Below are 27,711 nucleotides of genomic sequence, written 5' to 3' on the forward strand. Positions count from 1 at the left end.
GTAAGCAAACCCCAGGGTCTGTAGGAAGATCAAAAGGAGGCCAAGCTAATCCTGAGCAACAAAACCAGAAGAGTAGTCCTCACTGCATGGAGAAGATGTGAGGAAACTTCTGGCAAAGGCATGAGGGAACTTAGAAGAAGATAAAAATTAGCTACATAGTCCTTGGGTTTTGTTAACCTGAGTACATATTGTTGCAAAACCCACCGAATACACCATTTATGATCCGTGCATTTTAGTGTGGCTTACGCCTCAAATGAGGCGTAATCAGAGAAATAGCAAGAGACCCAGCTGAGAACCTTACTTTGTTACCATCGTTGATTTAGGACAAGCCACTTAAATCACCATCCCTGGGCTTCAGGGTCCCTGACAGAAAGGGTTCTTGTAAGAGTTTATCGAAGGAAGGCAACCTTGACGGGTTGGAGCCAAGGAGCACCACAAAGTCACACTGTGCACCAGAGCTCACATGGGAGATTTATTGGGGGGGGGGGGGGGTGCAGAGGCGGCCTCTGAAAGAGAGCAGAAAGAAAGGAAGAGGGCTAGAAGGTCTTGCCTTTTATAAGGGGATATAGCGCATGCGCATAGGGAAAGTGCGCTACTTACTGACTGCAGCAGCTACAGTGTCACTCACATCTTGGCTGCTGCTGCTGCTGTGCCTGCCCTACTAGGTCCCCAGGAGTAGGCCAGGGTAAATGCCTGAGTGCTAACAGTTCTGGTCTAAACAGTGATAAGAAAGCCAGGCATTGATCCCAGTCCTAACTGTTGTCTAGCTAGAATATCCCTGCACATACCCGCCCTGGCTTGCCCGGGTTAAAACAAAGAGGTGTTGGTGTAGATCCTTACAGATGAAGTATTGTGCCCGTGCAGGCAGTTCTGTGCTGGGAAATCATTCAGCGGCAGATCTTCTGGAGTTGGAACAAGTAAATTGAAAATAGTGCAGTGCGTGGTATTTGGTCGCCTGCTCATGCTGACAGGGGCTGGTTTGGGACTAATGCAGTCTCTGCTGTTTCATGTTCTCACAGCTGGGAAGGAACTGTTTGGCCTTGACACCCTTCAGAAAAGCCTGTGGATCCAGCTCCTGGAGGAAATGTTCCTGGGCATGCCGAGCGAGTTTCCCTGGGGAGACGAGATCATGCTTTTTCTCAATGTGTTTAATGGGGCTCTGATTCTCCACCCCGAAGACAGTGCTCTCCTCAGGCAGTATGCTGCCACTGTCATCAACACGGCTGTGCACTTCAACCACCTCTTCTCGCTCAGTGGCTACCAGTGGATTCTCCCCACCATGCTGCAGGTACCCGGAATCTCCTCTCCTAGCTACACAAGTAACCCAGCCCTGCTGAGACCTAGCAGACCAACAAGATCTGGAAAGGAATCTTTCCATGACAAAGTTAACTTCTGTGTTATAGCGAAAGGCACCCATCTGTGCTATCCTGAGACACCGCCCCAGAGTTGGGAGCTGGGATAGTCTTCCCATGTCCTTTAGCATGGGAGCTCCCAAAATGTGGCATCTGGAATGGCAGCCTCAGAATCACCCAACAACTCACAAGAAATTCACTCTCCTGCACCCCATCTCAGACCTGCTGAATAAGAAACTTGCTTGTGAGGGCCCAGCAGTATGTGTCTTTAGCAAGTCACAAGACAGTCACAAGCAGGTGCTGTAGACAGTGGGAGAACCTCTGGGCTGCCCTTGAGCCAGCTGGACAGCAGATTGCCATCTGCTGTGACCTCAGTTTGAATCGAGATTTCTAGGGCCATAAATTTGGGTCCAAGGGATTGGAGGAGTTGACTTTAGCAAGATTTTCTGTCTCACATGTCTGGTGTGCATCTGGCTGCACTGAGGAGCAGAGCACCTATGATAATTCAGACAGGACCCAGGGCTAATTCTAGCTGCCTGCTTGGAGGAAGACTTTAATGAACATTATGAAAATAGCATAAGTTTATACAAAACACAATCTGTTTCATCCAATGATGGCAAGAAATTTGCTTTTACCACAAGACTCTCTTACTCATTTTTAAGTAATATCAACTTTTTTCTTTTATTAATTACCAAAAGTAACTATGCTCATTATTATTTTGAAACAATAAAGTTTGAACAAAACATAGCGATCACCTGCATCACTTCTCCCCAGAAAACTTATATTCCCTGAAAATCTACACTCAGACATTTTATTTTTAATAAAACTACATCATACCATATTCAAATTTGTAGCTTTTTTCAAGTAATAAAGACCCTCATGTGATTTTCTTGTTGAGCTTTAGAGCATCGTTTGAAACAACTACACTTCCATTGTTTTGAGACTTCATCTTACCCAGGTCAAAATGGCTGAAGATCTAAAACAAACGAACAAAATCCCAAAACAAACGACGGCGATGCTGTTGTGGGTATGGGGGAAAAAGTGCAAACTGGTGCCACCACCATGAAAATCAGTGTAAAGATTCCTAAAAGAACTAAACACAGATCAACCACACAATCCAGCTATATGCCCAAAGAATGCTATATCCTACTATAGAAATACCTGCTTGCCCATGTTCTCTGATGCTCTATTCACAATAACCAGGAAATGGAAACAGATTTTCCAGTAGATTTCCATCAACTGATGAGTAACTGATAATGAAAATTGTGGTACACAATGCATGTACCACACTTTACTTAACAAGCTACCACTTACGATTAATTTAATTTATTTCAAGTTTTCCCCCATTACAAAAAAACTATAGTAAATATTTTTAGGTAAACATCATGTCCATTTCTTTACCTGAAATAAATGTCTAGTCATAAGCTTCCTGGGGGAAAATATATGGATGGTTTATAGGAATTTTATGTCTATCACCAAATCATCTCAAGAAAGCTGATGCTATCTTTTTTTCCATTCATTTGTTTAGCTCATAAAGTCATGCACAATTATGATACATAATACAGTATGTTCACAATGGCATGGCTAAATTAAACCAATTAACATGTTATATCACACATATTCATCATTTTTGTTTTGAGAACACTTAAAGTATACTATCTCACAACTTTTAAAATATAGCATATTGTTATCAACCATATTTATCATGCTCTCAGTAGACCTCAAGACTTCACTGAGTCCATGCCTCTTGTCCAACTGCAGTTTTATATCCTTAAACCAATCGTTTCCCCATTGTTAAAAGACCCACATTGAAGCCTAATAAGCTGGTGCTATCTTATGACCCACCTTACCAGCTTATAGAATTAGCCCTTTCCTGTTTCATATGACTATGGGAAGTTTTAGACGGAAACACCACTTTGGCACACTGTGAATGCGCTTTGTAAGTAAGGCTCTATTTCTCCGTAGGTGTATTCTGACTATGAAAGCAATCCCCAACTACGACGAGCCATCGAATTTGCCTGCCACCAGTTCTACATTCTCCACAGAAAGCCCTTTGTGCTCCAGCTGTTTGCTAGTGTGGCCCCTCTCCTGGAGTTTCCGGTGAGTAAGATCTGAGAGAATAAGTGAAGACCAACCAGATGAAACATTTAAAGGCAACAGCAAGGGAGGTGGACAGCACTTGCGTTTGGACAGAAAGCAGAGGCAGGTAGAGATGTTGGAAAGGTCCAGAGTGGACAGGAAGGAAGCTTCATATGTGCTTGGCTTACTACTGGCATTTCGTAGATCCCTGAAATTCTTCACCAGAATGTCAGATACGGAATTATCTGTGATGTATATTTCAACTTATAAATTTTGAAGTCAGCTGTATTAGTGTTAAGGTGGCAATCAATAGCCTGAAACTGTTTTTTGTTGTTGTTTGGTTTGGTTTGTTTTCTGTAGGATGCTACCAATACTGGGTCCAGCAAAGGTGTGTCAGCCCAGTGTCTGTTTGACTTGCTTCAGTCACTGGAGGGAGAAACCACTGATATTTTGGACATCCTAGAGCTGGTTAAGGCTGAGAAGCCTCTTAAGTCACTAGGTAAATGCAAATCTGCCCTTAACATTCTTTCTCTTACAGCGATGGTTCAAATACGTGTATGTATGTATATAACTAAGTATACATAACTAAAATTGTTATATAATATATGCAACTAAATCAAAAACAAAAATAAATGGAACAATGTTGTACATTAAGTGAGTACATTTTTTTGTCACAAATTTCTTATGGATGTACATAATAAGGAATCCTCTGCTGTGAAAAGCATACTGAAGTATTTCCCAGTAGACCCCACTCAAACAGTATAATTTCAGCAATTCTGAGCCAATAGTCTTCTAGAATGCTTTTGTTGTTATGTAATGAACAGATTTCTATATAATCCAAAGACAAAGCTTTCTGTTCTACCTCAAACAATTAAAATGCCTCAGTATCCTCTATTTGGTAAGATTAGTATCCTGTGGTCTGAATATAGGAAGTGGAATTTTGTTTCCTTCAGATAAAAAAAAAAGTATAATTCGGAAATAAAATCTAAGAGATAAAAGCACTTCAGCAGTGCTGCAGTCTGTTTCTCGCAGAGCCACCCATACTCACTGCACATCTTTGCAGATTTCTGCTACGGAAACGAAGACCTGACATTCTCCATCAGTGAAGCCATCAAGCTCTGCGTCACTGTGGTGGCTTATGCACCTGAGTCATTCAGAAGGTATTCACGGTCCTCTATCTGCCCCTTGTGATGAATAAGTATAGGAAAGAAATCAAACTGAAAAGGAAACATTAGGTTTGGCATATCTTTCTGTAACATTCTGGTGAGTAAGCTTCTAAAAAACAAATTTAGAAGATTTTTTTTCGTGGCAGAAGACCTGAAAAAATATTGTAAATCGTCCTGAATATGAAATTCCCTAATTTGGAATTCTGTGCAGAGGCTAAGATGTTTACTCCTGTTAAAAAATATTTTCCGCTTATGTAATACAAGCTGTTAGCAAACAAAATTTCATAACAGACATTTAAACCATCTGTGAAAAGCCCCTCCGAGGACTAATGAGAACACGAAGGGCAATGATATAAATCTGATGTTTTATTTTGCCAGGAACAGGGAAGCCAAAGGACTCAAATAGGAAGTGAGTTACCCCAGTGCCAGGAAGTTAGCTCTGGTCTGATACGTACGTTTCATCTCCTTTTAATGACCCTATGTTGGCATACCCTCCAGGATGAGAGGAACCAACTGCTCACTGTGTCTTTGTACATTTGCTCTTTAAATGGTTTTCTGCTGTCCCCTAGAACATAATAAAGGGCCAAGGGATGGCCAGGATTTCTCTTAATTGAACTCTTCTCGAAAGAAACATCAGGAATGAATAAAAATGTAACCAGTAGCCTCAGGTTTTTGTCATCTTTAGTGAGGATTAGACATTAAGCTGAAAGTCAGGCAAGGGTGTGACTGTGGCCTTTAAGGGAAGAAAAATCTTTGGTCTATCAGGTGATAGACTTCCACTCCTCTGTTTCCTCTGCAATACCCTGGTTCCAGGAAGCACTGCAGAATGAATACAAACCTCGTATTGAGTCCATTCTATCTGAATGCAGAAATGCTTTCTGTTCCGTTTTGTATCCTAAGTGTGCACATTGTGAGTTAGATGCCTCGGATTCTCACTGGCATTAGGAGCTTGTCAAAATGAAATAAGTAATGTTCCCTCAGTGCTGAACTGTTAGCAACACAGAGAACCACCAAACCTGACTAAAAAAAAAAAAAAAAAAACCCTTCCCCTTAACCAAGTTCTCAGTGAGACATGAAATTCTCTTTCAAATTACAATTCAAAAACATTGAAACCAGGAGGAATTTGAGCTTGTAATCAAAACCCCTTGTCATTGTGAGTTAAAAAACAGAGCCGGCTATTTTGCAGTTATATTTAGTTTAGTTTTGCTGATGAGCCTGTTTGTTTTTCATTCTGCTCAAGTTAAACCAGAGGGCTTCTAGATGCCTGAGGAGAGTACAAGTTAGTTTCTTTCTTTCTGCCTTTTTTTCTTTCTTTCTTTCTTTCTTTCTTTCTTTCTTTCTTTCTTTCTTTCTTCCTTCCTTCCTTCCTTCCTTCCTTCCTTCTTTTCTTTTTCGGATTTTGGTTTTCAAGACAGGCTTGAAAACAGCCTTGACTGCTCTAGAACTCACTTTGTAGACTAGGATGGCCTCAAATTCGGAGATTCACCTGCTTCTGTCTCCTGAGTGCTGGGTTAAAAGGCGTACGCCACCACTGACTCAAAGTTTCTTAAGTAACTGTTTCCTGAGATGTCATTGCAGGACTCCCATATGTGTAACAACAAATCATTGTGAATTATTCCTTTTCAAAGTGTATTTTATTTAAAGATAAATAGAACTCATGTAAACAGTTTTTTAAATCATATTTCTATAATTGAGTGCATGCTCATAAAGTTAGCAGATCTATATGGCTTTTAATTACCACCCAGATAAAAGAATCAGTTAGAGCACCACTCTCCTCATTCCCACATGGAAAGTCAGCTCCATTTCCTAACTGTGCTTCAGTGAGACAGTCTAATGAGTATTCGCTAACATCTGACTTATGTTCCTCAGTGTTCTGTCATGAGATTTATCCACATCATAATTTGTGGCCATAGTTGTTTATCATTCATCTATATTGCTCCATTATGTGACTATGCCCTAAAGGCATCAATTTCTTCCCTAGCTAATCTACTGACATATACACTGTATTCAGTTTAAAGCTGGGGCAAATTATGTGCCAAAGATTGTTTGTAGTTTCATGCACACATAATATCAGCATTTCTGTGTGTCAAAATACTTTGCTAGATCATAAAGTACATGCATGCTTTGCTTCAATAGATATCCCAACAGGGTTCCTGAACTGACTGAGTCAATTTCCATTTCCATCAGCAATATCTGTTACTTATAGACTAGCAAATGCTTATCTAGTTAATACATAACTCATCCTCTCCAACACAAGAAATGGTATCAGACCTTTGAAAAGTTAGCTCGTTTGTGTATGTGTTTGTGTATGTGTATGAGAGTGTGTGTATGCATGTCCATGTGTTCATAAAGGTGTATGTACGTGTGGAGGGCAAAGGACAATCTCTGGTGATGTGCTGTATGATGTCATTGTGACTTTAAACAAATTCCTTCTTCTATAGAAATGTGGTCCTTAAAAAAGATACCCAGAAACCTTAGCTTTTACCTGACTCCTGTAATAATTTTTAAATCTCACCCAACCTTTGTAGCAGGACCATCAGCCTACAACAAAATCCTTTTTTTTTTTCAGGAAATACATTTTCTTGCCTCTTTTTAAAGGCTATCACAGAGTTATTAGAACCTAAAAATGTGTCAAAGCTTTCACTCCATGTCCATCAAGTTCTGAAAATATCCATTCCCTTGCTGTAGAGCTCTGATTCTATGCAGTTATCCCATCAGAAAGCAGTACTCTCAGTGCTGAAAAAGACATGGCAGAATTTCCTGATATTTTGAGGAAGAGAATGGATTATGCAATTGTTCCAGGCTTTCCAGAAATATCAACCATGGAGCAATGTCTCTTAGAACACAAAGCTTAAGAAATTAAACTCAGTTGGGTGAATCTTTTTTTTTCCAGTGGGTGAATCTTGCAACAAAATATTTATGTTTAGTTGTACACTAACAATCTTTCATGCTGACTACTAAATTCCCATCTCCTCTTTAAGTTGAGGTTTGTGGCCACTCTTTGCTACACTAAGTGTGCACCCTATCCAGTGAGTAATGTCTACTCCTTCTAGTAAAAACACATTGCGAGACCCCATGCCAATAACAGCATCTACCAACTCTTGCTATAAAGTGACTTAAGCCTCTGAAAGCAGCTTCTTATAAAAGGATCTAATGTCTCACCATTACTTCTGCTGAGAAGTCACCCCCAGCACATTCCTAAACAGAGGCTTTGCTGGGGAATGAAGCTTTTTACTCTGGGAAGTCTATGGTACCCTGCCAACAGTCTGCTCTTCTTTCGGCCCTTTGCACAAAAATTCTTCTTACTTGTCTCATATGCTTCCTTAAGACAGGCTTCCTCTCCCATTACCAAGTGCTTAGTTAATGATACTCAACACATTCAGCAGCCTTCGTTGCTTTGCATTGGTGCAGCGTGGGAAGGGGAATAGAATTCAACGTCTCTAGTGGCTTTCTCATGCTCCCAAACATCACACAGCCCAATCATATTTGACTTGCTTTTCTTTCTGTTGCTTTCAGCCTTCAGATGCTCATGGTCTTGGAGGCATTAGTTCCATGTTACCTACAGAAGATGAAGAGGCAGACTTCACAGGTAGAGACCGTGCCTGCTGCCCGAGAGGAGATTGCTGCCACAGCTGCTCTGGCCACATCCCTACAAGCCCTTTTGTACAGTGTGGAGGTCCTCACCAGGTAATCTCAGAGGCAGATAGATATCCATAATCTAAAACCAAATATGTCCATTGAAAAGATGAGAAAACTGGTTGGCTAAATATCTCTAAAACCTGACCTTTGTTTACAGATTACAGATAACTATCTTTTTAGAGATAGCTACTCAGCCCCTTATGGCTTATTACTGTAAATACTCCCTAAATTATCCAGATAATGAGTGCCAAGTACTCTTCATAGTTGCAGGAGCAATAATGATGACTTTCCTACACATTTACTAAATTCACATTTACATATAACTTGATGAGTTACCATGGACGTTTTAGACCAGTGGTAAAGAAATCGTTAATAGAAGGGCACGTTAGTGAATATGAAGATTGGATCCACATTTTATTTAGCTGCTTGATTAAGTTTTAGTTTTTACACTTACAGAAAGAGAGAGGGGGTGGAGGAAAGAGAGAGTGAGAATGAATGCACACCCAATTCAGAGGACCAGTTATGAAGAATGATCCTCTCCTTCTATCATGTGGGTCCCAGGGAACAAACTCAAATTGTCAGACGTGGGACCAGCCACCTTTACTCTGCACCATCTTGCTCACCATCTTCAATTGCTTTGAGAAGCCTGTTTGCAATTGTAACCAAGCATTCTTCTATTATTTTACTATTTATAAAGAGTTGGATTATTAACGATAATTTTAGAAACTACCAAACAAATATAAACTTCAGAAGGTTACTCTATTCCAGAAGGAAAAGATTTGTCATGGGATTGGATCAAGTAATTCCAGGAGAAAGAAAAGAGAGAGATCTTGGGAGGAAAATCACATTAGCACCAGAGTTTAGCCCTAAAGAAAGTTCAAGAAGCTGTCCTGTCACAAGATTCTTGGGTGCAGAAGTGAAAGGAGATGAGCAGGAAGGACATGCTGGGGACTGTAAGTGGCCAAAGGATGGCTTGAGAGCAGGGAAGGCAAGCGCAGGGTACATGTCACATGGCTGACTTTCTTGTCCATCCCCTCTAAATTAACTAAAAGTATCCTTCCCCAAGGTGCTGATGGGGACCATCCTGGGTTTTTGTCTTTGCTCCTTCATTCCATTCTGTTGGTCTGTATATCCTCATTTTGTCAAAAAATTCTGCTTATGATTTCACTCCTGACCCTGCCCAGGGATCATTTCTCTCCTTCTGTCATGTGGGCCCCATGGATCAAACTCAGCTTGTCAGGCTTTGGGGGCAAGCATCCTTACCCACTGAGTCACCATCCTGACCCTATGCAATTATTTTGAGATGTAATATGCAGGTGACAGTGAGTGGAATGATTGTTCATGAATAGTGATAGATGGTTATTTTCCAGTGATTAACCACATTGCCAACCAAGGCAAGCAGAGTAGAGTACCAAAGTCTTGGGCCAATGAAAAGCTCATCTGCACCCAAAATGAGTAAACAGAAAGAGGTGGAAATGAGAGCCAGGACAAACCAGATAAACTGGCTGTTCCAGTGAGTAGTCCAGAGCTTTGCTGGTGGTTTCAGGAAAGCCTTGGGAGAAGATGCTTCCAAAGAGAGGATGGAGTTTAGTCTATTCCTTCTCCTGTCTCCTGAGAGGTGGGAACAGTTACCAACCTCCCAAATGCTACTGCGGTAACCTGGTAACCTAAACTGGATCCTAGGAATTGAATCTACAGAGTTGTCCTCTATCTCTAAATGCCATGTTACGTGCATCTCCACCCCCACAGGAATAAAATAAATATTAAAATAAAGTCTTGTAACTTTAAATACTAAATATCATTTAGTAAATGATATTTACTATCATTTACTAAAGAAGAAAGTCTTATTGGCTAGTAGTAACTACAATAAAATTGATTTTATTGGGTTGTTTTATTAATTAAGTTTTATTTTAGACAATTTACACTGTATGCAGTGTATCAAGACTACTCCCACCCCCACATTCCTACCACACCCTTCTATCCCCCTCCCCGAAAGCCTCTCTCATGCTCTTGTCCATTCTTTTGTTTCTTGTTTTTTAAGAAGAGTCCCCTTTCATATCTACACTGCTAATTTTTATTATCTCATAAAAAGAGATATTTAACAGTTACGTGGGCATCACCAAAATGTACTATATGTATATTAGATTTCTATTTTATAACTCTTATCAAAAGTTAGAGAATTAAAAACAAAACCTGGAATAGCATCCACGATGGATCAGGTCTTCTCAGGGACTCAAAGAAAAAAAATGAAAGTATTGGTCAGCCTGAATGCTTATCTCAAGGGTCAGGGGGGAACTCTCTGCCTAGCTCATTCAGTTTTTTGCAGAACTTGGTTTCATGTGACTTTGGTCTGAGCCATTTCTTTGCTGGCTCTCCACTAGGAGCCACTCTGCATTTAGAAGGCATCTTATTTTTTCACATGCTCCCTTTCACTCCCCAAGCTGATAATAAGGCATTGAATCCCCAAGTTTCAAATCTCTGTCCCCAGACAGAAAAAAAAATTTTAAACATACCAGTGAAGTAAAACTAAAACCTGGTGGCCATCTTTAAGTTCTACCTATCACACAGGGGCATGGAAAAAGATGACCTGCTGTCATTCCTGAAAGTTATCATACTCAGCATTCAGAATAATAGTAGAGCATAAAGATTTCATCAAAGTAAATACTCCAAAAACCTACAGCATCCTTTCTGTGCCTCAGATGCCAATACAAAAGCAAAATTGTATCTAATACTAAAGGAGACCCAACAGACATTAAGTGAAATCATTTGAATCTTATGGAACATCTGACTTAAAATAGAAATTTACTCACTTTTTACAGAAACTGAGCTTAGGTATAGTTTGCACTAAAGGAGTAATTACATTATGTGATTATTTCTCAGAAACAGAGTATTTCTGGTGCAGACTTACTGTTGCCTCACTTTTATCTAGAATGCTGGATTGCTTGCCACCTGAAGAACTGTTGTATGATCTCTTTACTATCAGTTAGCACTTATAGTTTGAGCACATGTCTTACTTGAAGAGTCATAGTTTACTTCTGAGAACCAAGGCATAGAACTTAAACCTTGATGAGTGTACAGAACTTGGGAATCAACCTTGTCTTTAAAGGGCCTCTCAGGACAAAGCTGGACAGTCTATCCTTTTAAGATGTGAAGACTTACTTAGGTAGGCTTCAGCCTGAGGGTTTCATGAATGTTTTTACTTGTGTTTCTTTGTTCTGGAAACCATTGTTATCATTGCAGGCCCATGACAGCCCCACAGATGAGCAGGAGTGATCAAGGTCACAAGGGTACAACCACAGCCAACCATACCATGTCATCTGGAGTGAACACCAGGTAACTTGCTGTGCCCTTGCTTCTGTGGCCTCTCAGTTGCATTTTGGTGGCTGGGAATGAAAGGAATCCTGAAAAAAAAGCAAAAAAAACAAACAAACAAAAGAACCCACAATATTAAGTGTGAAAATCTGTGAGGAAAACCTTCTAAGACAAGAAAAGAGGGTGAGAGTCTATAGGCACAAGAAAATACCAGAGTTACTTTGAAAATTATCAAGGAGAAACCCAAGCAGCCTTCATGAGGTAGCACTTCTGTTGGTCTGTTGGACTCCAAGCTGGCAAGAGGATTCACTGGGCCTTAGGGTAGAGAGGCCCTCTGCTTCCCATATTGCATAATGCCACTGTCTTCCTCAGCAGTCTCAGATTCAGCTCTTATTATCAATCAGTCACAAAGCACATGTTTCCAAAATACTAGAAATAAGCCATGCTCCCCCCCTTACCGCATGAAACAGAAATGGTATTTAATAATACGGCTCAGATTTCAAAGATTTTTAAAAAATTTCCTCCTTTGACTATATTCCATGAGTTCATATAAATCCTTAAATTTTTCTTTATATACCTCATTTGACAATGAAACAAGTCTTGTGGAAGCTGTAATTACAGTATATCTGGGGGCCAAATGAAAGAAGATAGTACCTTGCAGGGTTAATACATGTATTTGCATTTATCAAAGTGTGTACCACCAAGGGTTTTTGTCTATGAAAAGTCTCTAGGAAGCCTCAGCCAAGGAATTCCCTTCTTGCTCTGAGGCTCATGCAGAATGTCCTTCTGATTGGCAGGTACCAGGAGCAAGGAGCCAAGCTTCACTTTATCAGGTACAGATTGACGAGCTGTGATTTCATACCCTTCTGACACACTGAGGTGACTGATGCCCTTGGAGCTGGACTCTGATTCCCTATAACCCATCCAGTGATGCATGACAAAACTGTTCCCATGTAAATCCCTAGCAAATGGCCCAGGGAACGCCACTGCAATGTGGCACTGCCAGGTCTTCTATGAAGATAAATTGTCTTCATCCTCCAAAGGAGCTTCTGTGGAGTTCTGCCTACCAAGTCCTTAACCCAGTAGGGATCATATTTCTCTGCAGTGTGATACCCTGCACTCAGAGTAACCACCTACCCACATTTTCAGAGCCCTCTTTAATCCTTCACAATTCCCCAGGGAAAATCTTCACTTACTGGAGGAGGGACAAGGCCTTCCCAGAGAAGAGCTAGATGAACGAATTGCTCGAGAGGAATTCAGAAGGCCCCGGGAATCTCTGCTGAATATTTGCACAGAATTCTATAAGCATTGTGGGCCAAGGCTGAAGATCTTGCAAAATCTGGCTGGGGAACCCCGGGTCACTGCCCTGGAGCTGCTGGATGTGAAGTCCCACATGAGGTACCTACCTTTGCCTTAGTGTGTGCTAAGAGCTTAAACCACACATCTGTATGTGTGTGTCAAGCTGGACTGTGGGGGGAAATGAATGAGATACTTAAAATAATGTGTTTCCTGTGACTTGCGTACATTCCATTTCGATCCTTCTGATAAAGTGAACATTTTGCCTATTAAAGGGATCTCAGCTAGAAAGGGGAAAATGATTTTAAAATGAGAATTCAGCCCATAATTTACTGTTTTCACAGATTTTTAAATGTGATGCCAGAGGACCTAGTCACTGTATTTCTAACAGTTTGTAAAGAATCGTATGAATTTCTTCAAAGAGAACTTCCCTGATTCACAAAGACTTACTTGGAATGTTTAATATAGCTATAAAATTATCCAAAAACAGAATTGTAATTTGGCAAAACAGACCAATGTCCTGATTAGTAACTTCTGTTTCTATTTCTTAAAATGATCTTTTGAAGGGAAAAGTGCTGGGTGAAAGTACTAAGGACAGAAGCAGGAGGCAGAGGCAAGCACTTTCTCCTCCAGCCTCTCACCTTCTGCTGAGGGCTGAGGTGTAGGCACACACCCAGCCATGCTAGAGAGCCCAGGCCTCCCCACTGTGCAGTGATGAGGAGATTATTTCACACTGAGAAGTGCAGCTCCCAGGCAGAAGGCTGCAATGTTTCAAGGACCTGTTGCGATGGCAACTGAGTACTCTATTCAGACCCTCCCCTTCTTTTCCCAGAGATCTGTGAATAGACAAATGTTGCAGTTCAGAGTCATAAAGTGACTACTACTGATAGGCATTTTGTGAGGGTGTGTGTGTGTGTGTGTGTGTGTGTGTGTGTGTGTGTGTGTGCACATGTGTGTGTCTGTGTCAGTATGCATGTGCATATGTGTTTCTGTGTGTGAAAGTGTGTCTCTGTGTATATTTGCCAGTATATGTGTCTGTGTCAGTATGCATGTTTCTGTGCGTATGTGTAATATGGTGTCTATGTATGTCTGTGTGTCTGTCTTGTGTGTCTCTGTGTGTGTCAACATGCATCTATGTCTGTGTCTGTGTGCATGTGTCAGTGTGTGTGTGTCTATGTATGTGTCTGTGTATACATCTTGTGTTTCTCTGAGTCTGTGTGTGTGTGTCTGTCTGTCTGTCTGTCTATGTCTGTGCCTATCTCTTTGTGACTGTTTCTGTCTGTCTGTCTCTTTGTGTGTGAGTGTATCTGTGTGCATGTCTATGTGGGGGGGGGGAGGCTGTAGAATATTCTGTATCTCTTCTTTGGACAGTTCAAGGAAGGAATAATAGCATCAGAGAGGCGTGGAGCACCCTCTAGAGGATAACACTTATTGCTAAGGTTTAAAAAGCCCTAAGTAACTACAGCTTGGTGTAGATTTAAGGTACAAAAGACATTAACACTAATGAAAATGATCTATGTTATATTAGACATGAGGGATAAAAAAATAAAGCCCTAATTTTCAAGGTTATCATAGTCCATTTCAAGAGACAGGAAAGAAAATAGCACGGTTGCAAGTACTAAAATCACTTGTATAATTAGCTATTCATCATTTTCAGGCAACTTAAGTATATTATATAAAAAGCACACACTAACTAGAGAGTCAGGAAAAAGTAAAACTGGCATGTAAATAATTATATGTTTGTGATAAGATTAGAACAAAATAATAAGAAATAATAGATTTATTCATGAACCATAAATTCCATGTCACACTTATGGAATCTTAAAGCAACTAGTAAATTATGATCAGTTGTGACAATTTCAATAAAATAAAATAGTTGTTGCTTGGTGAGATAATACTTATTAAAAATATTGTTGGTCATGATTATTGATACCAGTGATCAGTGAGCTTTGAAGTGCAAGGGTCAAAAGTTCAAGGCCAGTTTAGTTTTCATGGTTCCAGGAAACTCCTTGTTACAGAAGGAGACTCTGTACAAAAACAAACAAACAAAGATATAAATAAAAGAGCAAGCAATATTTCCTGATTGGTATTTGCTGAAAAGGAGAGTACAAACAGCAGTGTCCTCCACAGCGTCCTTATAATAGAAAAGGGGCTGGTTCTGCATGACTGTGTAAATAGTTGACATATTGTCATTATGTGATTTGTCACTAGAGCCAAGTTAGTGTGAGAAGACAGCTATTTCACAGCCTGGATCTACTGAAGAGCAAAAGTTACACTGCCTAGAGATTATTTAAAACAAACGTCCCCTATTAATGTACTTTTAAGCAACAAGCTTCCAATAAAAGACAAGTGTATGTTTCTTTGACTAAATATAGATGTTCTATGTTATGGGGTGGGAGTGGGCTGCAGATCCAAATGCATTGATACAGTACCAACATATATTGATGTTTCTTGTAATTTAAGTGTGAGGGCCAGGGAGAATGTAAGTCAAACTAAACATGAATTTTGGAACTGTGAATCATATTTAAAAGTTTAGGAGTGGGTATTACCCAAATACAAAAACTCAGTTGAAAAAGGAGGAAGGGAATGACATCCATGACATCCAGATAACATGCACTACACATGCTCAAATAGTTTGGACCAGGCTAAAGTGCTAAGAAGCTGTTTTAGGAGAATCTGTACTCTGCATTTGCACGATGTGTGATTGATTTCAAGACTCCCGTAGAAAATATTCTTGCTTAGATTCTCTCTGCTCAAAAGGAATTCTTTGCCTCATTACCCACTCCTGAGTTCCCAATGCAGTAGCATCTACAATCCCCACCCCTTTCCCTCTGCCTCCAGGCTGCCTCTCTTTCCTTCCCCTGCTCCACCTTTCCCCCCATGCTCTTTATCTTCTCCTCCCTTCCCAATGAGAAGAACTCTTGAGTTCCCACTGGAAAAGGACCAGAGTGACTTTATTTTCTTTTGAAACAAGAATATGTATCTAAATACATAGTGTCATGCAAATAGGATTGAAAACACGGTATGAAAGAAAAACTTTCTCATAGGCTCACCACTAATCCATTTTTCACAACCAAATGTTGAAGAAACTCATGTATTAATCTATAATTTTTCTCTCATATCTATATCAAAATATTGTTCTCAATCTTAAATATAGATCTTTTTCAAACATGTCTCAAAGCTATCTTTAAAATACACTCTTTTTTTGAGAGCTAAACTCTAGCGTTTATTCAACCAATCAGGGAATTGCATTTAGTCATATTGATTCACTTTCTTCAACAAAATATGGTTTACAAGAGCCCAAGTTGGTTTAGACTGGTTATGTGTTATAGTAGAATTTCTAAGAATGCACAGGGATAAGGTGAAGGTTTCTAGAAGAGTCTATGTGGATAAAACTACCTTTATCTGGATACTAACAAACTAAGAAAGAGTCATTTTCCCATGGAATATTATGAGAAAGGAATAAGCAATACACACGTGTGGGCTATTTGAATCATTTCTTTTGGACACCTATACTCACACACAGTTTCCAGGACGGTGGTGTCCAGTCAGGAATAAAGATGGTGAGTATGAAGAGATGGTAACTATTTCTTGGCATGAAGGATTGCCATGACAGTGATGAGTGGGACTTGTGCATCCATAATTAAGTCTAGCAGGAGGACATTGGAGACAACTTAGAGCCCTCACATGCCAGCAGCTTCTAACAGTGCAGCCTCCAAAAGTGGAATGAATTCCCTTGACAGTAACAAGTTCTCCCATCTGTGGAGCTAGCCACATAAGGTACATGCTATGAAATCCAAGCGTTGGAGAGGTAGGCAATAGCTTAGATGCTATACCCAAAGAGTGTCAAGGGTCTTCCTGTAGATCCTTTCAAGCATTCAATTGCTTCTCTTGCTGTTATCAGCCTTTCTCTTTATTAAAATGTTATAGATAATATATGAGAAAAAGAAGAGCTCAATATTTCCATTGTATGACTTCTAAATAATAGATCTCTCTCCCTCCCTTCCTATGACCCCCCTCGCTGGGTGTGTGTGTGTGTGTGTGTGTGTGTGTGTGTGTGTGTGTGTGTGTGTGTAGAATTATATATTCTGGGAATTTAGCACCATGTACAACCAGGCATGGTAACAGATATCTGTAATTCCAGCACTTGGGAGGGTGAAGCAAAAGGATTTGAAGTTCAGGATCATTTTCTGCTACATAAAAAGTTCATCATCAATCTAGGTAGCATGAGACCTGTCATATACAGGAAGAAGTGACATTCTCTAGATACATTTGGCCCATCCTTAATCTTTCTAAGTTGCTCCTCATGTTTACTCTCTGAAACATTCTGTGATTTCCCATGACTATGCACATGCATGTATTGACATATGTGAGGAAAGCTGAGGGATAAAGGGTGCCGGGGAGAATGTTCTTAGGAAGTTGGTGTTTTGATAGGCATGAAATGATCAGCATGCCACTGTGTAGAAATAGTCCCACTGTGACATTTCCTGCTCATTATTTCTCAAATAATTTTAGGCTGGCAGAAATAGCACACTCCCTTCTGAAGCTGGCACCGTATGACACCCAGACAATGGAGAGCCGAGGCCTTCGGCGCTACATTATGGAGATGCTACCTATTACCGACTGGTCCGCGGAGGCAGTGAGGCCAGCCCTTATCCTCATTCTAAAGAGACTGGATAGAATGTTCAACAAAATCCATAAGATGCCTACCTTGAGGTGAGGAGGCCTCCTGGCCAGATACTACAGAGCACACAGTTAGAGATTTGCCATTTTAAACATAGTAGGTCAATGAGTAGTTAAATAAAAGAGTTAAAAGTTTTCTGATGGTATTTGTGCACAGATAATTGGGTATGTAAATCCCCCAGTAGCCAGATTTGTTTTGTGTAAATAACATTTCTTTAGGAATTTGTGTTCTTATCTTGAGGAGGTATCTGTCCATTTCTCAGTTCTTCCTCTGATGCAATGAAGAAATAGATTCAATAAGAACTCAACAATCCCTAATCCTTTTTTGAAGTAAGAGAGAGTATGCCTTACAAGTAGCTAACAACAGAGAGGAGAAACATTAATTTGATGTGAAAAGTACTACATTTGATATAATAAGTTATCTTATTTGGGTGCATAGCAAAATAGAAAAGCTCCAAGTTCTATTATTACCAGCCAAACTGAAGTTTTAAAAAGTCACAGGACAAACATCAAACCTTAACATTCACCTTTGTCAATGGAGTTCTAAATGAACACAATTACAGCCTGGCAACTTCTTGGTGGCCTGAGAAATACCCATTCATCCCCTTGCGATGAGCAGATGCCTCTGCACTAGCCTTTCTGGAGATGTGAACCAAGTTTGGAAACTATAGTCATGGTAAGCAGATGGTATCATTTACAAACCCACTAAACGGAAATTTCAAATTTGGATGAATGAGAGAGCTTTTTCCTATCCTTTAAAACTAAACTCAAAATCAAAACAACTTTGCCTCAGACTGTGGTACTTAAGGTTCGGTTTGCCAGAAATTTTAAAGCCATTAGCCAGCACTGTGCATATTTATGCCACCAGGAGTACAGAAGAACAAAATTGGGCAATATCAGGCTACTGCCTAAGTGCTGTTTCTTATAATGTTTGGTACCATGGTTGATGAATGTCTAGACATTATATCCAGGTCATTTACTTCAGGAGCATGGAGATGCCTGTTCTTAAGCACTATTTCTTTAGTAGTCCCAGTAGAACATTTGCATCTGCTGGTAAATGGCTGATTAAGATTTATAAATGCCTTATGAGTGTGTGTCAAAATAAATTACTTTTCTTAAGTACTTTGACATCTAAATATATTAAACATCTCCATAAAGTGGCTCATTTGTCATACAGTTAGACCTATGATGAATGACAATACCTTCCCAAAGGAAATTTCGGATTCATTCACAGATTTGGTCAGCTATGGGAAATTTTCCTGGGGTGCATGACATACTATACAGTTGATTTGTCTTTAATACTTTCATGTGACCTCACTTCAGCACAAAGTATTGTCCGAAGCCAAGCTGTGAATTACCTGGGTACTTCTGGCATCCAGGATGTCAGTGTTTCCTCATTTGTGATACATCTCCATTCTTTCATTGTATGGGCTGCAGTTTCATAGAAAATGTAGGCTTAGAAATAATTTCCAAATCATCAGAGCCCAGCCTGCTACTTATTTTGGAATCGTGGAGACTGGGACAGCCACAAAATAGATTCAATTTTAAGATAGAAAACTCCTGTGCTATTCTGATTAGATTGTGTGTTCCACCATCTGTACTACCATAGAAAATAAAAATCCAAGACATTATTTCCTAAAAGGCAAAGAGAACTTTTAAGACCATTTCCCTCCAATTTTATCTTTTTGACAGGATTTAGGCCATATAAATCCCACCAGTAGCCTTGTGTGAAAGTTGACTGTATCAAGTGTAGTCTAATAAGTAGATTTGAGAACTGCAGCTGGGAGCAGATTTGTTCTGTTGGAAGATTTCTCATGTCTCCTGAAATGTTAGTATAGGACCCCTCTCAAAGACGACATCAGGGACCTTAAAATGTGATCCATTCATCATCTCTGTTTTTTCTTCAATAGATTTTTGTCTCATTAGTCGGTTGGGCAGGAGTGTGCCTCTGCTGCGTTTTCAGTACCTTCTTCCCCTCCCAGTGTGCTCTGTACTTTTGGATCAACATGGGTAAACGTCATCCCGTGGGAAGCACTCTGTTGTCTCAGCACAAGTCCTGTCTTAGTTGATGCCAGGATCATTGTCTCGTTCGCTTGTTTCAGACTATCTCCAGAAGGGAGCCAGGGCGCTAATGGCTCCTATATTGTATTCCAGGCGACAGGTTGAGTGGGAGCCTGCCAGCAGTTTGATTGAAGGGGTTTGTTTGACACTTCAGAGGCAGCCAATCATATCCTTCCTGCCTCACCTTAGGTCACTGATCAATGTCTGTGTCAATCTGGTGAGTAGCCAAGTGGCAATCTTATGAAACTTTGCACAGTTTAACTCTGCTATTGATTTCTCTAAACTGAAGATTTACAGGTCAACCACTTTGTGCCCCTTACTTAACTTAATGCAAACAGATGGCTCGGGTGAGACTGAAAACAGTGAGGTACATTTCAAGGTGGTACATGGGAGATCCAGGGGCCCATCCCTGCCCAGGCAGGATGTCGGAATGCTGCTTCCCATGCACTACTTTGACAATCACCTCCAAGTTGCGTTGAGAGTTGAGGGCCGCCAGTTGGAGAGTGGGGTGCTGGAGTCTGCACAATTAATTGGCTAGAAGTTGAGATCGTCTTGGGAGGTGAACCTTAAAACACAAAGAAGACTCTGTTTTCCTTTTTTTTTTTTTAGGGCCAAATAACACCATGAGTTGGCCAGTCTAGGATTTATGCAAAGAAAAATTATTTTCACCATGTACGTAATATCTAGAGTCTGGTCCTGACGAGGTTTTGTACAATGTGTGAAAACCACGTTAGAGTGTATCATCCCGTAGGATCTGCTGCTTAACTAGTTGGGCAACAAGTGTGTCATTGGAATGCCTAGTGCACATAGAGCTGTGATCATCATCATTGTTGTCAGTATTTGCTCCATCAAAGAATGTTAACTGCACCCCTTTGAATCCTCAAGTAAGTGTCCAGTCTCCCAATTAGAATAGTTGTTTTAGTTCATCTCTCATTACCTACATAGTTAGCTGTAAACAACATTCTACAAAACCTTGGCTGAGTCTAATATAATGATTGATCTGACTCCAGACATTACATGCCTTAGAGGCCATAGAAAAAGAAAAAGACTGAAAATAACATGCCCAACCTTCAATTTGTTAATATTATTATTAGTGAATGAGACTCCTTTACTACAGTTGCATGGAATTGCAATAGTCAAGGCTGGTCATGTGCTCTGTTTGTATTTCAGGTGATGGGAGTGGTAGGACCTTCCAGTGTGGCTGATGGATTACCCCTTCTTCATCTCAGCCCTTATCTCTCACCACCTCTGCCCTTCAGCACAGCTGTTGTCCGGCTTGTAGCATTGCAGATACAGGTGTGACTGCCTTACCTGTTTGTCACGCTCATTAAGCTGCTGGTGGAGGCACCACATCGTGCTGTTCTCTCTTTCTCTTTCTGCAAAGGCTGGGCAAAATCTGTGAAACAGAAGTGTGAACACCTCCAAACCTTAATAGGTTTGGAGCTTCAGCCCTGAGCATGGCCCTAAGTTGTGCTTCTGTAATTCTTCTTGAGATCTCAAAAATAGCAGAGTCATTTAGTCCTGGCACAACCACAGGAACCACTGTGGTCATTTAAGCTGTGTGCAAACTACTGGCTTATGGCTAATCAGCTCACAATTGTTAATCAAAAGAGGCAATAGTATTCAAAGTCTGGTTTAAAATTGTTTTCAGAAAGAATTACAGTATAAAATTCTTTCACATGTCACTACCAAACTTTGAATATTTTTATTTTCTTTAGTGATTGTGAGTTGAATATTATTTCAAACACACATACGCGTATCCTACTTTATTAACAAAGGTACAGAATCCCAATTCCCATGACTGTTTCTCTGTGTCACCCAGTTTTAAAGCTCTGTGATGGAAGGAATATGCTGGATATAAAGGCATAACTGACCTACCCATTGTCTGGCAACCAGGTTTCTTCTTATGCCAAGAATGGGTAGATGTACAAAGCATATGAAGAGGGGTGGCTACTGTGCACAAGGGAAAAGATGACATCCAAAGAGCACTCATTTCTTCCTTTTATTGCTTCCTGACTTGAAGAAGGCCAAGGCAGGGGTTAAAGAACTTTTAAATAACCCCAAATGGAGAAAGTGCCAAGTTGCCACTTTCTTCATTTTCCTGGGTAGACACATGGAGAAAATTAGTGGGGGAAATGAGGTGGGTCTTATATTAAACTTCTTCACTTACTGCTTAAGCTGTTAATGTCTTTTTAGGAATATAGCTCTGTTATGTGAAGCCAGTGGTAAAGCATCAGTGTGGGTCAAACTTCATATGCCACAAAGAAGACACTTGAACTCATAGTTTACAGGTGCAGCCAGCGGGGAGGCACCTTCGCCGACACTCTGTAGAAACAAATGCACACAGTGGGTACAGTGATCAATTAATCTTTTTTTCTCTATTATTGCTGCACAGGCTTTAAAAGAAGATTTCCCTTTAAGCCATGTGATCTCCCCATTCACCAATCAAGAGAGAAGGGAGGGGATGCTTTTAAATCTGCTCATCCCATTTGTGCTCACAGTAGGATCTGGAAGCAAAGGTCTGATTAACTTAACTAAAGGAAACGTATCGTTGTTGTTGTGTTTTCTAACTACAGGGTGTTGTTTCTTTTCTTCCTTTCCCCATGAAACTCATCAATTGAAATGGATTTAAATGGTTTAAGTGGGGTTTGGGAAATAGGAGTTTTATTTGGTCCAGCTGACCTGGGACAAAAGTTTCTCTGCTCTACTTCTTAGAAGAAATATCCTATGTAAAATTATTTCAGTACAGCAGAGGGCAGAGTACATTATCTCAGTTATGAAAATGTTAATTAGCTTGAGTACAATGCACTGAGAATTGACAGGTGACTGGACTATAATATGGCCACTGTGGTTAGCAGAAATGCTGCAGCTGCCAACTGTCAATGTGTTCTCATTACTCTTTCTTCTTTTTTTTTCTAAGAAACATTTTCATTCTTCTTCTTTTTTAATCCAACATAATTTTAAGGGGGCCTTTCTTTTAGGAAAAAAAAAAGTGTCTCAAATGTAAGGTCGGGTACATTCTAAATATTTAACAAAAGAAAGGAGAATGAACTGGTAAGCAGGAGATTGGGTCAGGAACACAAGCCCCTGGATGCCAGCTATGGTGACCATCAGGTGCCGATAATGCTGTGCTGTCCTTGGAAGAATCAGTACTTGGTGGGAAATAACCACATTTCTAGGCGTTCTGGTTTGGAACTGGAAGAAGTTGCATTGCTCAGTGTAGAACAAGGAAAGTCTGCCTTGTGACTGTTATGCTTTCCCCTTTTCCAAAATGCACTTCAGATAGCCCATGGCTGGAGCAGCCCGAGGTACAGCTACTGCTGCAGACTGTCATTAACGTGCTTCTGCCCCCTCGGATCATCAGCACATCCAGGAGCAAAAACTTCATGCTGGAGAGCTCCCCAGCCCACTGCTCCACCCCTGGGGATGCAGGCAAAGACTTGCGCAAAGAAGGGCTGGCTGAGTCCACCAGCCAGGCAGCATACTTAGGTGGGTCTCTTTTCCCCTGCCTCCTCTTTTTCACTCCCCATGGATGTACTTACTATGATCTATCTGGGCTCAGAAGGTATTTAAAGAAGCCACTTGAGCAAGAAACACTCTTGTGTGGCTGGTTTACTTCAGTAAATCCATGTCAAAAGACCAAGAGTGTTTTCACATATGAAATATCTGAATTACTTGGTTGTCTGCGTAAGATGTCTAGAGTATATGAGGAAGGATTGCCTCTTTCCGATTGACGGCAAGATCACTCAGATTTGGCAGCTGCTGTGAGGTAGTACATACTGTGTTTCTCACTGGTCTGTCATCTGTGTAAATACAGCCCTTGGAGTTGGCAGTCAACATCCTGATCGGTAGGCCATGGTGGCCTTGCAGGACATTATCTCCTCAGTGAGCTTTCTTATGTGTCCCTGACATTATCTTCACATTTCCATCTTGACCTTTAATCATGGGAGGACAGCCCCCTCTTCCTACAGTCTTCCAACTCCTCTCCCCACTTACACTCCTTCCTCCCTATTACCTCATCCCTGACTTTAAGGGTTGCCCTCCCATGGGGTAATAGAGGGCCAGCCACTCAGTGTCCCTGAAAGTAGATGACCCATGGATTGACACCAAGAATAAGGAGCATGACAATGGGACTCCGTAAAAGAGCATCTCACTTGACATATTTTTCAGTTACCAAAGTGATGTTGGTGGGAGAGTGCAAGACGAACACAAACTCACTGAATCAAACAGGTTCTTGGAGTTTGGAGTATGGGAAAATGGGGTGTTTAGGTAGAATTCTGAAGGGGCCTGGAAGATACCATTTGTAAGGCTTGAAAGAAAAAGAAAAGAAAAGAAATGGAATGAGCATAGACAGGGCCTGCCCTGGGTGCTCGGTTGCCCAAGTCATAAGCAGACATGCTCAAACAGCAGCCAGTTGGGCAGAGAAGTATATGTGAAGTCGGGAACAAAGGAGATGGAGGGGGAAGGGAGCTCTTTATGTAAGACCAGGAAGACAAAAACTAGAAGAAACTTTTTCATTCCATTCCACTTTCTGCCTTTTTAATGGAGGGTTTTGTTTGTTTGTTTTTCGAGGCAGGGTTTCTCTGTGTAGCTTTGGAGCCTATCCTGGCACTCGCTCTGGAGACCAGGCTGGCCTTGAACTCACAGAGATCCTGCCTGCCTCTGCCTCCCGAGTGCAATGGAGATGTTTTTAATTTCCTTCCTTGATCCGGCTATTGTGCCTCTCTCTCTCTCTCTCTCTCTCTCTCTCTCTCTGTCTCTCTCTCTCTCTCTCTCATTTTTTTAAATTATGTTTTAGCTGGGGATGTGAGTAATATGTGGATGATTCCATAAAGCAACAATGGACCATAAAGCATTAGTAATACGCACACTTACAACTGCCTCTTTAGTTCAGTGGACTACCCCATTGTTGTTTTCCAAAATGGGAATTTTCAATGCACTTAATAAAACTGTATTCTAGTCCACATCAACATACCTTTACCGGTATGTCTGGAATACTGGCTCAGGGGTGCATGTTAAGCTTCTAGAACCATGGAGTTTAATGAATTAGAACTTTTCCTGTGTGCACAGCGGTGGCTTTGGGCAGGATTCTTCTGAAGTCCCAACCCTCAGGATCCTTTTCTCTTTTTCTGCCTTGAAGCCCTAAAGGTTATTCTGGTCTGCTTCGAGAGGCAGCTGGGAAGCCAGTGGTACTGGCTGAGCCTGCAGGTGAAGGAGATGGCTCTGCGGAAGGTGGGCGGCCTAGCCCTGTGGGACTTCCTCGACTTCATCGTGCGCACCCGGATACCCATCTTCGTACTCTTGCGCCCTTTCATCCAGTGCAAGGTGTGGAGTGTGCTACTCCTGTAACAAATAGCCGGTGAACTTGATGTTTTCTATTAAGGCAGGAGTGCTGGGAGCTGATGGGGGTAGAGGGTGGGATGGCAGTGCTACGGAACATAGAACACATAAATGCTGCCGCCAGTTAGCAGAGACTGTTTAACACCATGTTTGATCAGGAAGGAGCCCCAAGCAAGCATACAAAGAGTATTTCACATTCAAAGCACTTCCTCACCTAGTAAAGTATGCCAAACTTATTCTCATCCCATCCATCACCTCTGTCCTTTTAAAGAAAGGAAGAAAACAGGCCCTGTAGAATGTTCCAGAGAATGTTCTCCCGTATCAGTAGCATTACCTGAAATCTACTATTAAAATCAACATGAAAAAAGGAACAGTTGCAGCTTCCTTTTCCCCTCGTGATTCCCAGTATTTATCTATTTACCCCTTTGTTGTCCTCATGCCCCAGTTTCTTGGGACAGAGACTCTAAAACAGTGACATTGTGCTGGCACCACTATTTCCTTCTTTTCTTCCTCTCTCTATGAAGTGGGTTGGTATGGCAGTTAGCCCAGTTTACAGATGGGGAAATTGGGGTCCTGAGGATGCAATGTCTTCCTTTTAGCTGCTGGCCCAACCAGCCGAGAACCATGAAGAACTTTCTGCCCGGCAGCATATTGCTGACCAGCTAGAGCGGCGCTTCATCCCCCGCCCTTTATGTAAGAGCTCGCTTATTGCAGAGTTCAACAGCGAACTGAAAATTCTGAAAGAGGCAGTCCACAGTGGGTCAGGTAAGCGTGAAGGGTATCTCTTGAGTCTGATAGATGGGATTCACAGCCTACAATGAATCCTATGCCCAGCTCACCGCTACTTGGGGAGACCATGTCTGAACTAGCTATCTTGATACACCAGTAGATTTGACCAAAAGATCACATCCAACAATAAAACCAATCAAAGAGTTGTCATGGGAATTTAGTTACATTCTTCTCCTAAATATTTTTAAGTATTCTTTTTCGTATTTAAGCACTTAGGTATTTAATAAGGGAAAAGGTGTTTACATCCTTTCATTCACTTTATTGAATATCTGTCATGGCTTCACAAATGTTGTTTCCTGTAATCCACTCAAGTGTCTGAAAAGTGTATCCTTCAAAGACCAATGTTAAAAGCAGGAAGTTGGCACTTGGAGGGTTAAGTAATTTATACACAGAGAAAGTGAAGCCCGTGAGGTAATTTTATACTAGGCGTCTCTTTTGTGGATTCTAAACCTTCTTAAGGTTTTACAAATTGGAATGGGGAAGAGCTAAGTAGAGTTAACAAGAGGAAGGTACTTCAAACTATTTTTAGGATTTTCCTTGAGTCTTCATTGCTTACTGGGCCCTTATAGAACAGTGGACTCCTGAATGAGGAAATTAAATCCCTGTCTGCCATTAGAGGGCAGTCATCACCCATATGTAAAAGACTGGGGTTTGCTTTGCTATCTCAGAGTATTTACTGTTGTTTGCAACATTGGAGATATCTACACATGGCCATTCAGACATTCTGCTGAGTCTGATGAAATCCCCTACCACAGAGCTGAGAAGTTTCCAATGCTTCAATCTCCAGAAAAGGAGAATGAGAACTCTTTGGCATTGTATCCTGATTTTGGTTTTAGGTTCATATAAAAGATATCAATTTTCTTATTATTCCAATATCCTTATGTGGGCAATGCACATGCTGTAGTAATAAAACCAAGGCTTTGGAAGCAACAATTCAAGTCAAAATTAATTGGTATCCTATTAGCCTAACCAAATAAAAAATAAACACACTAAGAGAAAAAAAAAATGCAAAAGCCTATCCCTTGGCAGGGACCTCAGGCCTCCATAAGGAAGCTATTCATGGGGTACATCAGTGGCCAATACTGACCCCTCCCACCTCAATTTCTTGTGCCACTTTATCTTAAAACTCCTTAGTCTGGGACACACTGGTTAGTCAGAGAGAAAGAGAGAGAGAGAGAACTTTGAAGCAAACATTTCTGTTTGCCATGACCTTACCACCCTTTTCCTTTGGTATCTCAACCCCTAGCCTACCAAGGAAAGACATCCATCAGTACTGTGGGCACGTCCACCTCTGCCTACCGCCTAAGCCTGGCCACCATGTCCCGATCCAACACAGGCACAGGCACTGTCTGGGAGCAGGACAGTGAACCATCCCAACAGGCTTCTCAAGACACCCTGAGTCGGACTGACGAGGAGGATGAGGAAAGTAAGTAAGAATCTAGACAAGCAACCAGCCTGCCTGTCCATGCTAGCAAGGGCCCAGGAAGGATGCCTGCCCTGCCAGTCATTTCCATGTCTGCCCCCTTTGTCAGTCTTTTTAAAAGAGGGTTCAAAATGAAATTGCTATCCTTGGACTTTTAGAGCAGGAAGTATGTAGCTAACCTTTTCTTGAAAATGGCATTTAAGTTGTAAGTAAGTAACTTATTCCTCTTTCTCCTGGGCATCCTGGCTAGAGAAATGGCCAAGGCTCACCAGGTTCCATTTGTCAAAGAAAAGTGGGCAGTGTGCACATGGTTGTCATAAAATGCCAGCTGTCTGTGGCAGCCAGGAAAAAAAATTGGCAGAATGATTGAGGGGCAACAACTTAGAGAGTTTAGAGACTCTCCCATAATGCAGTTATCCCAGGAATTTCTAATGCATGTCAGAAAGATGAACGGTTTCAAAATGGGAGCTAGCAGATCAATAAACACTGCACGTGTATGCTTGAGCACCATAGGGTTTAAAAGCAAAAGTCTGCTGGGTTTCCATTAAATGTCTCTGTCACACAAGGGCTT

General features: G+C 41.1%; 1 protein-coding gene across 6 annotated transcripts in view; it reads left to right on the plus strand.

The window, feature by feature from the left end:
- The window catches only part of Unc80 (unc-80 homolog, NALCN channel complex subunit), a 176,704-nt gene that overhangs the window by 133,290 nt on the left and 15,703 nt on the right, over positions 1 to 27,711 (plus strand). For all 6 annotated transcript variants that reach the window (XM_035441010.1, XM_035441013.1, XM_035441011.1 and 3 more), the window contains 16 exons: positions 1,020 to 1,288; positions 3,318 to 3,452; positions 3,792 to 3,930; positions 4,495 to 4,591; positions 8,114 to 8,284; positions 11,477 to 11,569; positions 12,346 to 12,381; positions 12,728 to 12,946; positions 17,360 to 17,560; positions 19,682 to 19,805; positions 20,759 to 20,884; positions 21,984 to 22,107; positions 22,871 to 23,077; positions 24,729 to 24,913; positions 25,528 to 25,693; positions 26,964 to 27,143. In XM_035441010.1, coding sequence (XP_035296901.1) covers positions 1,020 to 1,288; positions 3,318 to 3,452; positions 3,792 to 3,930; positions 4,495 to 4,591; positions 8,114 to 8,284; positions 11,477 to 11,569; positions 12,346 to 12,381; positions 12,728 to 12,946; positions 17,360 to 17,560; positions 19,682 to 19,805; positions 20,759 to 20,884; positions 21,984 to 22,107; positions 22,871 to 23,077; positions 24,729 to 24,913; positions 25,528 to 25,693; positions 26,964 to 27,143 — 2,472 coding nt within the window. The remainder of the gene's footprint in view (positions 1 to 1,019; positions 1,289 to 3,317; positions 3,453 to 3,791; positions 3,931 to 4,494; positions 4,592 to 8,113; positions 8,285 to 11,476; positions 11,570 to 12,345; positions 12,382 to 12,727; positions 12,947 to 17,359; positions 17,561 to 19,681; positions 19,806 to 20,758; positions 20,885 to 21,983; positions 22,108 to 22,870; positions 23,078 to 24,728; positions 24,914 to 25,527; positions 25,694 to 26,963; positions 27,144 to 27,711) is intronic.

The sequence above is a fragment of the Cricetulus griseus genome, chromosome 2 (genome assembly GCF_003668045.3).
Source record: "Cricetulus griseus strain 17A/GY chromosome 2, alternate assembly CriGri-PICRH-1.0, whole genome shotgun sequence".
Lineage (NCBI taxonomy): Eukaryota > Metazoa > Chordata > Mammalia > Rodentia > Cricetidae > Cricetulus > Cricetulus griseus.